General features: G+C 40.8%; 1 protein-coding gene across 1 annotated transcript in view; it reads left to right on the plus strand.

Annotated features, from left to right (window-relative positions):
• Window positions 1-420: 420 nt before the first annotated feature.
• LOC150081276 (fatty-acid amide hydrolase 2-A-like) overlaps window positions 421-12,844 on the plus strand; it is an 86,732-nt gene continuing 74,308 nt past the window's right edge. Inside the window, exon 1 of the mRNA XM_090379481.1 lies at window positions 421-597. Within this exon, the coding sequence (XP_090235607.1) occupies window positions 421-597 (177 nt within the window). The remainder of the gene's footprint in view (window positions 598-12,844) is intronic.

Genomic DNA, 12,844 nt, shown 5'->3' on the forward strand with positions numbered 1-12,844 from the left:
CCTGCCACCTACAACTCTGGCCTAGAGTCATTCAACGGCCTGCCATCTCAAAGGGTCATTTAAACGCCTTCCTAAATACTGGAGATGTGACTATCCCACTGAGCAAAAAATGAGAATGAAGCGATGTAGACACAACTCGTGTTTTTATAGGCAAATAATTTGCATAATGTGCAGTTCTGTAAGGTGGTAGATCGATTTCTATTGGATAATCGGAATTTTTATGCCAGGATGCTTATTATATCAAACATTTGCCTTCGCCGACTCTGTTCACAACAAAATATTCATGCAAAACATTTTGTTCTGTTAATTTTGTCGAGCAGTGATTGTGTGACCCAATAAGGGCATTAACAGAGGTATTAAGTGGGATACATTCACTAAAGAAGGGAGACTTAAGTGATCTGTGTAAAAAATAGAAGAAAGATGCCAGTAACTCAATTCAATCTCAGTTTTGAGTCAGCATTAGATGAACAAGCAACAGAACCATCACAATATATAAGTGGAATTGCAGATTGGCAAACCTTACAGCAAGTAGCTTTGTTAAGACAAGGCTTGACTGCCATTCAGATAAAAGGCAAGTTTTCTACTCTTGAATGTTTTGTAAGTTTGGATTTGTTAGTAAATAGTTTATAACTTTCGTAAGATTTAGTGCAGGCAGAAAATGAAACTGTAAATGTCGGGCCAAGCCAATTGTGATACGCTTTATATCTTGAAGAGCCTTCATGCACTTGTTTAAATAAAGATGAGAATTTAGAGCAGAATGAATGAAGAATTTCATTCCTACAAAAGTGATTTCAATGATGCTCTAAAAATTCAGGTTAGGTGCAGGAGATTTTAAACAGTAAAGTCCTCCAGTTTATGAATGAAATATAAACACCCTGCAAGTTATGTGCTTCAATTTCCATCTCTTCTCTTATACACTGTCCAGTCAAAACATGCCGACCGGGCTAGCCGAGTGGGTAAAGTACCTGCCCGGCAACCCAAAGGTCGCGGGTTCGATTCCCGCCTTGGGCTTGGATCAAAGTACTGCAAAAACCTTGGGAGGTGCAATATGGCCACAGAAGCCGATGCGCCAACAACTACCAAATCAAAAAAAAAAAAAAAAATCAGTCAAAACATTATGGCCCCCTACGTAATAGTGGTTATAAAAGAAATATCATACCAGGGTCAGCTAGAATGTTAATTGACTACCCAAGTGTGTAATATGTTCGTGAATTGCATGTGTCTTCTGGTCAATTTGCCTGTTTTGCTGGATGGAAATCCCAAGGGAGGAACCTTGCTATCTACATGTGACACCAACTCAGCCCAAGCCCATAAAAGTTCCTCACCTCATTGATGGGTTTAAACCCAGAACTATTCTACGCAGTGTGGAGAGAATGGAGATTCTACCATCTGTACTACTCGTGAGGGCTCAGAAAATGCAACTTTTTTTCAAGTTGTCAATGTTCCAATGATGCAATTCAGATACAAACTTTAGGCATTGTTGGTAATGGGTGGCTGTAAGCATGGGTACCTTGGGTGGGCACTTACATATGGAGGAGGATTTTTTGGACATTGGAAACACCACTGATCTACGACATGCCTGTCTTCCTGGAAACCTCTATAACACCATAAAAAGCTACTTTTCAGCCAGAGAAATAAATGTCAATGCACTATACTGCAGAGTCAAATGCCAGGTTTACAGGGGCTGTCCCCAAGGCTCGGTACTGGGGCCGCTCCTTTGGAATGTTGTACTTGATGACTTCCTCACCACTAACCTGAATGAAGTTATCTCCCAGGCCTATGCAGATGATCTGATCCTGGCCGTGTCTGCAGACTGTAGAGCGAAACTAGAAAATTCTGCAAATCAGGCTCTCTTGATATTACAAAACTGGGCAAGGGATCATAATCTTCAAATCTCTCCAATGAAGACTAATTCCATCTTACTGAAAGGCTCCCTCAGAAGACTTCCACAAATTAAGGTAAATGAGACCACAATACGTTTCACTTCTGATTTGAAATATTTAGGAATAATCCTGGACTCAGGACTTACATTCCTCCCACAGTTGAAACACTTGCAGACAAAGTTAAGGAACTATACTGCCTTGGTCGTCAGAGTTATGCGGCTGGATTGGGGCCTCAACTGCCACACTCTCTCACTGTTCTACAGAGAAGTATTTCTACCAGTGATTACATATGCTGCAGGGTATGGTTTCCGAGAACAAAAATAACAGTAAACAGAAAGATTTATCCTCCTTACCATTACCAGGGCCTGCCATATTATCAGCACCCATGCCCTTCAAGTGCTGGCAGACATCCTCCCTTTGGACCTGGAGGTGATATGATGCGGGTTCCTTCACCAACTATCAAAAAGCACATTGGTGACCTACATGGACCATACCAGGTTGGGGTTGTCTTCCCTATCATTCCCGTGTTTCTACCTGTCCCCCCCACCTTCAGACTCTACCCCTACTCTAACTTTTCTCGCATTTTTTTTACTTTATCTATTTATTTTTATTTTTTTATTATATTATTATTTTTTTTTATTATTATTATTTTTTTTTTTTTAGGCCCTTGCCTCTGAAATCTTCAGAAATTAGGTGGCAGGGCCTGCCAGAGTACTTAAGAGTACTTAAGCGATCCCTCTACTGTCTGACCTGCCTCCTTGGGGATAAGTTTGGGCAACGGGAGATCCCACTAGGGGCCCAACAGCTAAATGGTCAGAAGAACAACATAACATGACACTACACAATGCTAACACATTACACTTTTTAAACCTCTGTCTTTCACAGAGTTCTATGATACGCAGAGTACACAATGCGGAGATAGGGGGAACCCCTGAGGCCGTTAGACATTTACAGCAGACCTGGCAAGATAGATGGGCTAACTCCCCTAAAGGAGATATCAGCATTAGCATTAGTAGAGGCATTTGATGCAAGAAAGCAAGCTTATGCAGCATCAGCCAAAAAAAAGTAACATAAATAAATAAAAATAACCACTTCCACTTCACCCCTCTGTTCGTTCGAAATACCTGTCCAGCTGAGCCTTAAACTTATTTAGGCTATCAACTTCCACGACAAGGGATGGAAGTCTGTTCCACCCACCAACCACCCGCTGGCTAAAGGCAAACTTCCGCACATCTATCCTACATCTGTCTTTCCTCAATTTGAATTTATGCCCTCTCAGGTGATTTTTCTGAGCTAGAGGAAGAATCCCATCAGCATTGAGCATGCTCAAACCATTCAAGGCTTTGTACACCTCTATCAGATCACCCCGCTGGTGCCTAGTTTCCAGACACTGTAATTTGCAAAACTTAAGCCTTTCTTCGTAAGAGAACCCCTTTGTCCCATTCACCAATCTAGTTGCCCTTCTCTGTACTCGTTCCAGCAGCTCTACTAGGAAATTACTCTACTAGGAAATCTACTAGGAAATATCACTAGGAAATTTATTCCACATATCAACAAGGTATGTCCCAAGTCTCCTTCATGGTTCTTCCCCAGCCTGCACGCAACTTTCATGCTAACAGGTAACGGATCCATCAGAGTCAAGCTCTCAAGTCTTGGAATTATTGATAATCCTCTGACACTGCAGAGAGCTGGAGAGTTGGAGTCACCTAATGTATGACTGCCCTTTGTATGAGGACCTTCGCTGCATTCTGATTACCAGAATTAACTTCGATCCAAAACACCAGGACCATTACTTGGACAATGACAGAGTGTACCTGGCCTCCCAATACTGCCAGGAGCTCTTCACAAGAAGATCCCTACCACTGCAACGACAACATACACCTGACTAACTCATCTTGTCCAAATTCAAGCAGGACGGTCAACCTGACTACCATCAATATTTCGATGGGACCTATGTCCCGTAAATGACTTAACACTGTTTTGGACCTTCCTGATTTAGACTCTTCACTAACTCTGATATAGAGCTCTGCTGACCCAGTGACTAAATGGATGGCAGTCCTGAAACCGCTCCCGAATCTGACTGCAGTGAACGTACATCTCTAATTTTGACTTACCAAATGGTAAAAACTTCAGTTAAGGTTAAACTTCAGTTGCGACTTCTTAGTCCATCTGCCCAAATTATCTAGATCCTGTTGCATAGCACACTGCCATTACTGTCATTAACAACCCTGCCGACCTTTGTATCATCTGCAAACTTCGACACTAAGCCTGATATACCTTCATCAATATCATTGATAAATATACAAAACAACAGAGGACCCAACACCGAACCCTGTGGGACTCCACTAATAACATTAGTCCATGAAGAGCAGCACCCATTAATTACCACCCTCTGTCTTCTCCCACTTAACCATCCTTTTATCCATTGTAGCAACTTACCCTTAATACCATTCTGCTCCAATTTGTAAATAGTCTTCCATGCGCAACAGTGTCAACAGCTTTCCTGATGTCCAAATATATGATATAAAAATTATTTTTTGTATCCAGTTCCTTTGTAACCACATCATAATATCCTATCAAATTTGTCAGACAAGACTTTCCCTTAAGAAACCCATGCTGGTCTGAATTATTGCTGCAGTCTTGTCTAGATGATCCTGCAATGCATCTTTAACCAGTGACTCCATTATTTTATCCGGAACAGAAGTTAAACTAACTGGTCTGTAATTATTCGTGTCACCCTTCGATCCCCCTTTGTGAGATTGGGGATACATTTGCACTTGTGAGTCTGCTAGGATATTTATTTGTATAATGCTCTGTTACATCACAAAGATTTATCTAAAGGCAAGGTTAAAGTTATTTTCATACAATATACCAGTGCAGTTTTACAACCTATGGATCAGTGTGTTTTCGCAAATTTCTAACTACTACTACCAGAAAATTTCTCAGGACAATTAGTGAAAATGAAGTTGAAGAGTTTTCAACTCTAAAACAATTCGGGAATAGTTCAACTTTCTTACAGCCTTTTTCTTAAAGCATTTTTGAAGCTTGGAATGGCGTGCGGAAAAAACTATGGTCAGAGTGTGGTGGTAAATTCAGAGGATTTGAAGAATCTGCAGGCAGAGCAAACCCAAGCTAAGACATTGCAACTAGACAGTTAAGCTCTGGAGAATCCCCAAGACAGAATGCGTTGATCCCGCAGAATGGAAGTTATTGTTGATGACTCTATTGTCAGGGAAAAGGGGAAATATATTGTGGAACAAAGGATAAGGGAAATAGGAGCAGAGAATATCTGCCAAGAGAAAACAGATATGACGTTGTAAAGCAGTTATCTTAGGGCGTGAAAGGTGATATTGTACACGCCGGCACTAATGATATTAAGAGCTGATCTGAGGACTTGTATGTTTAACAGGAGAGATTGTTTTTACAGAAATGGGACATACCTGAATAGAATAGGCGCAAGAATATTTACTGTTGTTATCGAGGCAGTGTTAGGTGGGAAAACTGCTGGTTTGGAGATAATACAAAGGGTACTAGGAAAGTTTTGCAATACAGCTTTGTTTATTTAATTTTTTCAAAGTAATTTCCTCTACATACAATACACCTCTCCATCCTCCGAAACCAATCTTTAAACCAGTTCTGCCAAGTTTCACTAGGGAGTAAAGCACACTCGTTGTTCCAAGCCCGTAGGAGGTCCTCATCACAGGAAAACCGCCTCCCTTTTAGCTTCATTTTCACATGCGGGAACAGTGCAAAGTCGCAGGGAGCAAGGTCTGGACTGTAGGGAGGGTGCTCGAGAAGTTTCAGTCCTGTCGTGGTCAAATATTCGGTGCAGGCTTTGGCGCGGTGACCTGGGGCATTATCGTGATGGAGGTACCAGGTGTCCATTCTTGACTTTGGCCGCAGGTTCTTCATAGATCCAATGACTTTAGGCAGGCATTGTTCAGTATACCACTTAGCTGTGACTGTCTTCTGCGTGTCCAAAACGACACGTTCCACAATTCCACTCGATTTGAAAAATACAGCTATCATTTTCTTCTTTACAGATCGGGATTTTCTGACAATTACGGGTGTGTCGTCATCATCAAAGACCCAAACTTTGTTTTGAGCCTTGGTCGGCATATCGTAATAGTACAGCCAAGTCTCGTCACCTGTCACGATGTTGTTCACATACCGAGATTGTCCCTTATCAAACTTTTTTAACATCTCCCGGCACCAAGTCACACGTCGTGTCATCTGCTCTTCAGTCAGTTGATGCGGCACCCAGAGAGAACAAAGTTTCTTCACGTGCAAATGATCTTGCAGAATCGAACGAATTGCTGGTGCATTTAGGCCCAAAGTATACTCTATCTGTTGGTAGGTCACTCGTCTGTTTTCGTCACGCATTTTCCTCACAGCAGTAACGTTTTCCTCCGTAACTGACGTTCGTGGCCTTCCCGGCCTCTCAGAATCCTCCAAAGTGAAATTTCCCCTTTGGAATTCTCTATACCACCTGAATATCGTTGTACGATGTGGACAATCATCATCTAGTGCAAGAGTCATTTCTTCTAAGCACTGGTCTATGGTTAAACCACGCACGAAATTATACCGCAAAACTGTCCTTATCTCATTTCGTGACCACGATGCCATCGCAAGCACTTCACACTCTCACTACTAATGAATAACTGAGCCCATCGACTTGGCGCGGCGGCTACTATGCAAGTATGAACATGTCTCAACATGCAGCAACAAGCAGCTTCCTGTGATTCATTGTTGCGTCATATTGCAAAACTTTCCTAGTACCCTTTGTATATTAACTGGAGCTGTTGGAAGATGTGAAAGTCTTGCACCACTTCTATTGGAATATGCAGCAGCCCAGATAGCAAGGTACCAGGGATTACAAGGTCTGCTTTGGGTCATCTTGAACAAGGAAGTACATTGGCTGTGTTAGCGTAACTAAAGACGGAAACACACTATTATCACGTCACGGAACTCTCGTCATGTCACTGTTTAGTGTAAACTGTGAAGTCGGTCACCCTATGTTACATCACTGTAACGTAGGATGACCAGATTAAAAATTTGATCTCGGGGTACTCATGCTTACGTTTTGGGTATTCCTCATTTTGGGGTACACGCATTATATCTTTAAAAAAAACGAATAATTTTAATAAATATTTTATTTATATATTTTGTTGATTTTTACTAGTTCGTGGAATGCAAAATTAGTCAAATTTTAATAAAATTAATCGAATTATAGCCTGTGCTTTAATTCGTTTAATTCGGAAAATTTTATTGCAAGAGGTTAGAAACGCTAAAGGAAACTTTTTCTAAATATTAACATCAAATGTTTTACATAATTCTTTACAATACATATTCAATAAACCTGATTTCTTTTATCAAAAAGAAAATATTCACCTAACAATACTTTTCATTTGAGCGAATTTTCTTTAACAGTTTTTCATTTTTCAGTGCATATGCGTAAAATTCTTTGCATGATATACTGTGATTGGTTTTCACCAATAGTTCTCCTTCAACATTCTTTAGGTCTAATTTATTTCTATCATTTTTCCATGCGTTAAACATTAAGCTAAATACTCGCTCACTCATTGCACTTGAGTGAGGCAAAGCAAAAACAAAATTAATGTTTTTTTTTTCTGTATTACGTAATTCGTATGCATTTAAAAAATTTTATCCAAATATCTGTGGTATTTTTGAGGTATTTTGTCTCAATATTTCTATGGAATGATTTCAACAGAACATATTCTTCATATAGCAAATAAATATTGATATTGGGAATTTTAAATAAAAGAAAAGGTTTGTTGCCTAAGCCTTAAAACATTACAATGAAATAAAAAAAAAAAAATCAAGTAGAATGTAAAAGGTTAAAAAGTAAGCATAATATAATCCCAGGGGCTCACATCTGATGAGTATGGGCTCGGCACAACCAGGGTCCTGAGCTGGATATCATCATTCTTCTTTTTCTTGGGGATTCTCTCTCTCTCTCTCTCTCTCTCTCGGGGTAATTGAGGAATTTTTTTTTTTTTTTTTTTTTTTTTTGGCTGGTGCAGCATAAGCCTCAGGCTTCTTGCACCATATGCCTAATAATAATAGATATTCTATAACCCTCTTTGTAAATAGGACAGAATGTCGTTTTTTGAGTCATTAAGGAAAATTGTAATACTGTAAGGTTAATTTTGAATAAGGAGTTATTCTGTCAAAATACAAAACAAATTTTTTAAATTTAATTTAATAACAACAAAAAACTACTTCTCAATGCTAAAAATTGAACTTTTAAAAAATTGTTATGAGTTGTACAAATTGAAATGATCGACTTGTTCGTCCTTTAAATTTGTTAATTGTAATACTGCTGCTCTAGTTTCCTCCTTTGGCCATTTTTGAGCGTCTATGTGACTGGATATTTGCATGTCGGTGATTTGCCGACTAGCTGGTGGAAGTGCAGGGTGCTTCAGAATAGGCATAGGAGCAAGGTCCTTGATGTTATTTGTTTTCAGATATTCTTACTTGTGCGCTCAAAACATCATTATTTATTTATAATTTAATTTTCTATTAGCATTTTCCTCTTGTCACGCCGTCACGCTGAACAAAAATATTTGAGATCCTGAAAACGCGATTCAGCCTTGAAGCCCGACGTGTTATCTTGTGAATACGACCAATGACAACAGTGCTTCTCCGAGCAATAAACTAAATGGGAAATATAACTCCCCCCACATTTTGGGGGGAGTTATATTTCCCTTGTATGCATGTTAGACATGCATACAAGTGAAATCCCGTGATGTGATAGTAGTGTGTTTCCGCCATTAGAGTAAGAACAGGTGCGTATACTTGCATGTACACCAATGCTAGAACCACAGTAAATAAATTAGCATTAGCATATGATGCAAGAAAACAAGCTTATACAGCATCAGCCAAAAAAAAAAAAACAAAAAAAAATCCGCTCCCATTTCACCCCTCCGTTCGATCCAAATACTTGTCCAGCTCAGCCTTAAAGTTATTTAGGCTATCAACTTCCACAACAACAGATGGAAGTCTATTCCACTAACCAATTACCCCCTGGCTAAAGGCAAACAAACTTCCGCACATCTATCCTACATCTGTCTTTCCTCAATTTGAATTTATGCTCTCTCAGATGATTATTCTGAGCAAGAGGAAAAATTTCCTCACCATTGAGCATGCTCAAACCATTCAAGGCTTTATACACCTCAATCAGATCACCTCGCAGGTGCCTAGTCTCCACATACTGTAATTTGCAAAACGTAAGCCTTTCTTCGTAAGAGCAACCCTTTGTTCATTCACTATCCTTGTTGCCCTTCTCTGTACTCGCTCTACATCCTTCTTAAAATGAGGCCTCCGGACCTGTATACAGTACTCAAGGTGTGGCCTGACCATTGCCTTATACAAGGGGATAGTCATCTCCTTATCCCTGCTAGAAAAATTCCTGTATATCATTGACAAGACACCATGAGCTACTCTTGCAGACCGTCTGCACTGCTCAGAAAACTTCATATCTGCCTGCACAATTACCCCCATGTCCTTTTCGTTCTCTACCACTGTCAGTGTAGTATCAAATTTTATGGCTTTGAAGTGATCATCAAATGCAGACATTGCAAATGCCGAAATTATGACTTAATCATCATTAAGTCGTCAAATGCAGACATTGCAGAGATACTGGAGATGTTGTGTCACTCAGACATACAGGATGCAGAATTTGTACATGGGGTATACACCAGTGGCGTATCCAGGTATCATCGTAAGGGGGTAGGGTGGAGGGGCATGGCAACCAGGTCCAGGTAACATCGTAAGGGGGGGGGCATGGCGACCAGGCTTTTGGTTTTTTTTTTTAGAAGCCGATGCGCCAACAACTAACAAAAAAAAAAAAAATGGGATACCTGGTTCCTGGGCAATGCGACACTGTGACCCCTCTCGCTAGTGGACGAATCCACTGCTTGGCAGGTATATAGGTACACGGTATCACTGCATTCACATAGACAGTATTTGATGTCAGTACAGATAAACGTAGAGTTAATTGACTTTGAATGAGGGATGATAGTGGGTGCCCGACGCATGGGTCACTCTATCGCGGAGGTGGTAAGTGTAAGTGTAAGTGTGTGTTGTTGTCTTACGGCACCAGGGGTTTCCCCCATCTCCGCGTTGCTTTCATTGTGGTGAACCAGTTCACTGGGAAATGCCAGAGATTTAAAAGTGTGTGGGAATTGTTCATGTGTTGTGTTCTGTACCGTTGTTCATCTGGTCATTTAGCCGTTGGACCCCTATTGAGGCCCAACGTTGTCCCACTTACGCCCCGTGGAGGCAGACCAGGAACCCAGTAGCTGTAGATTCACTCTGGCAGGTCCTGCCGCTTAATTTCCTGGGATTTCGGCGGCTAGGACCTTAAAAAAAAAAAAAATAAATAAATAAAATAAAATAAAAAAAATAAAATAAAATAAATAATAATAATAATAAAAAACAAATAAAAAAATATATATATATATATAAGTAAATAAAAAATCTGCGCTGGGGTAATGTCGCTTTGGTTTGCTAGGCCGAGTTTTGGGCGTAAGGTAATTTTATCATATTAAGTTTTTGACGTGTGGGGCTTTCGCTATGATGAAGGTAGAGAGGGGAGGGAGACCGAAGATTGGGGGGAAAAGACAGAAATATGGGGTCGCGGAGGCGCGGAGGTGGTACAGAAATTGCACTATTCCCGTACGAGTGTCAAGAGTGTATCAAGAATACGCCATTTTCGGAATAACATCTCATCGTGGACAGCGCTGTGGGCAGAGAAAGGTGGTGGATGAATGTGGCCGTCGACGTGTCTCACATTGTTTCAGCCAACCGGAGAGCGACAGTGGCACAAATCACGACCTACTTCAATGAGGGAGGTGCCAGAAACGTCTCCACCACGGAGCAATATGGCCTTAGTTGCTAATGCTCCTAAAAACCAAATAACAAACAAAACAACAAACGTCTCCACCAAGACCATCATTAGCTACAATAGGTTATGGGAGCCACCAACCCACCAGAGTCCCATTGCTAACACCATGATACAGGAATCTATGCCTCAACTGGGCAAAAGAACATAGGCACTGGACCTTGGATGATTGGAGACGGGTCTCCTATTCCAATTAGTCCTGTTTCCAGTTATTTCGAGCAGACGGTAGGGTGCGTATCTGGTGAAAACTGCACGAAGCTATTGTAAAAATGCTTTCATTTTTACCTCTTGGCTTGCCTTAAGAAGCAGTCTCCTCTCCAAGCCACCCTGTATTTTTGCCACAACTTTAGTTGGAGAATAACGACCCCTTCCTCCTACAAAAGGCTATTTTTGTCTGCCCTAGCATGTGCCCCTTGACACCGCGCTAAGGGAAGCAGCAATTGAGACGCAATCCCACCGTTATGAGCCCGGCTGGTTCACAGCGAGAGATCGTTATTCGATCTGATCGGACAAACGTCGTGGACATAACATTTATGAAAACGGTGGGAAAGTAGGTGATTCTCGGCGGAGAAATGAGATTAATGTCGGTTAAGGAACATGCTTTTGGGTGAAATCTGAACCTGATAACTACGGGGTGATTGTTGTCTGGAAATTTGGAGGAATGAACAGACTTTAGATCTAGTAACTACCGCTGGACAGTCTGGAAATGCCACCCCATGAAGATGCGAAGTTCCTCTTTCTCCTCATAAATTCCATTTTGGCTGGGTCAGGTTTTCAAGACTGTGATTTTCTTTTCCCCACAAAATTAGTCTTTGGACCAATGCGAGAAGGCAAATTCAAAAGGGGAGGCAGCATATTTATATCGAGTGGGGAGAAAGAAAGAGAGAGTTGTCGTGGATAGACGAGAGAGAGAGAGAGAGAGAGAGAGAGAGAGAAGACAGAAAAGAGGGAGACGGAAAATCAAGGGAGACAGAGAGAAAAACGAGGAACAAGAAAGGGTCGAAAGAATTGGGCTCAAAATCGTTTCCGACGGAACTATTGCTCTGAATCATCAACCCCTAAAGACTCCCAGGAGTTTTCGGGTAAGTTCATCCCACTTTTTGATAATTAACCAAATGAAACAGTCCCACCATAAGACTTACCCCGTTTTACTGGTATCACTAACAGACATCACTCCTCATAGGTATACACTATGATGAATGTCCATTCTATCACCCTTGGACCCTAGAAGGTATTATTGATGTAACCCACTATTAAATGTAGCACTATCAGTCATCATTAAACTCACATGTCAATTTGACACTAATACCCGAATATTCGGACAGCAGGATGTTTGTCGATTCCTGAGAGTACGAGCAATAGCTATCTACAAAGGCCACATGAAGAACGCAAACCTACTGGTATACATATACCATCAATATTTTATCCTTTAGTATATCGTGATTGAGGTATAGTTATACTCCTTTTATATTAAGATGCAATAAGTCATCACTTTGTTTCATTTGTATGATATGTTCAGGTTTAATAAATCATGTTTTGTTTATCCATCAATGCCTCTTAGCCATTCTCTTGCCACACACTGTCCATAGCACGAGTTTTAAGTAAAAAAACCTTAATTCTGCGGCACTCTGAGGCCTAACTTCAGGGAGGGTTTCAGAGTGAAAATCACAGCGCTATCTTGATGTTGCGAGTCTATTCTCTATGCCTCAGAATAGATCTTGAGAACACGAGATTTTGTCCTAAATTTAAACCACTAGTCGATCATGAAAACACAGGCGTCTTCTGGAACATTAATATTAGTGATTGAACTTGCCGTAGAACCTCATAGCACACATTGAACGTCGAATGATAGTAAGAGATGATTGCCTTAATCGTCTTGTGAAGATTATCTAGCAAGCACGCTATAACGGAGGAAACCTGTGGAACACTATGCACCCGCCATATCAACAAGGAACTTTTCAGGCACGTGGTCATAATGGTCTGGGATGTGTTCAAGTGGCACAGGTTGGGACCTCTGGTACATCTAGACGCTTCT

The sequence above is a fragment of the Mastigoproctus giganteus genome, chromosome 8, assembly GCF_048544385.1.
Source record: "Mastigoproctus giganteus isolate SK-2022 chromosome 8, ASM4854438v1, whole genome shotgun sequence".
In the NCBI taxonomy this organism is placed as follows: domain Eukaryota; kingdom Metazoa; phylum Arthropoda; class Arachnida; order Uropygi; family Thelyphonidae; genus Mastigoproctus; species Mastigoproctus giganteus.